General features: G+C 79.7%; 1 protein-coding gene across 6 annotated transcripts in view; it reads left to right on the forward strand.

Annotated features, from left to right (window-relative positions):
• The window catches only part of UBE2J1 (ubiquitin-conjugating enzyme E2, J1), a 57,927-nt gene that overhangs the window by 23,288 nt on the left and 34,388 nt on the right, over positions 1 to 251 (forward strand). For 2 of the 6 annotated variants that reach the window (XM_010565692.1, XM_010565691.1), the window contains exon 1: positions 67 to 220. The exons of the other annotated variants lie outside the window; for them this stretch is intronic. Coding sequence is in view for 1 of the 2 variants with exons in the window: in XM_010565691.1 (XP_010563993.1) it covers positions 190 to 220 (31 nt within the window). In the remaining variant the exon portion in view is untranslated. Of the gene's footprint in view, positions 1 to 66; positions 221 to 251 lie in introns of those variants that run through there. 6 annotated transcript variants of the gene reach the window in all.

The raw sequence follows: 251 nt of genomic DNA on the forward strand, positions 1-251 counted from the left end.
GAGGCTCCCGGGGCGGGGACGGCGCGGCAGGTGCCTCCCTCCGCGGTCACGGCGGGGCCGCCGCTTGCCACGTCGGGGGAGTTTCCCGAGGCGAGGCGGGCTGGGCCGGGCCCGGCCTTTCTCCTCCTCCTCCTCCGACCCCTGCCCCGGCCCCCGCTGCCGGAGACGCGGCGAGCGGTGTCCGCTGCCATGGAGGCCCGCTACAACCTCAAGAGCCCGGGTAGGCGGCGCGGCGAGGCCCCGCCGGGCCC

The sequence above is a fragment of the Haliaeetus leucocephalus genome, unplaced genomic scaffold (genome assembly GCF_000737465.1).
Source record: "Haliaeetus leucocephalus isolate CR32 unplaced genomic scaffold, Haliaeetus_leucocephalus-4.0 Scaffold195, whole genome shotgun sequence".
Lineage (NCBI taxonomy): Eukaryota > Metazoa > Chordata > Aves > Accipitriformes > Accipitridae > Haliaeetus > Haliaeetus leucocephalus.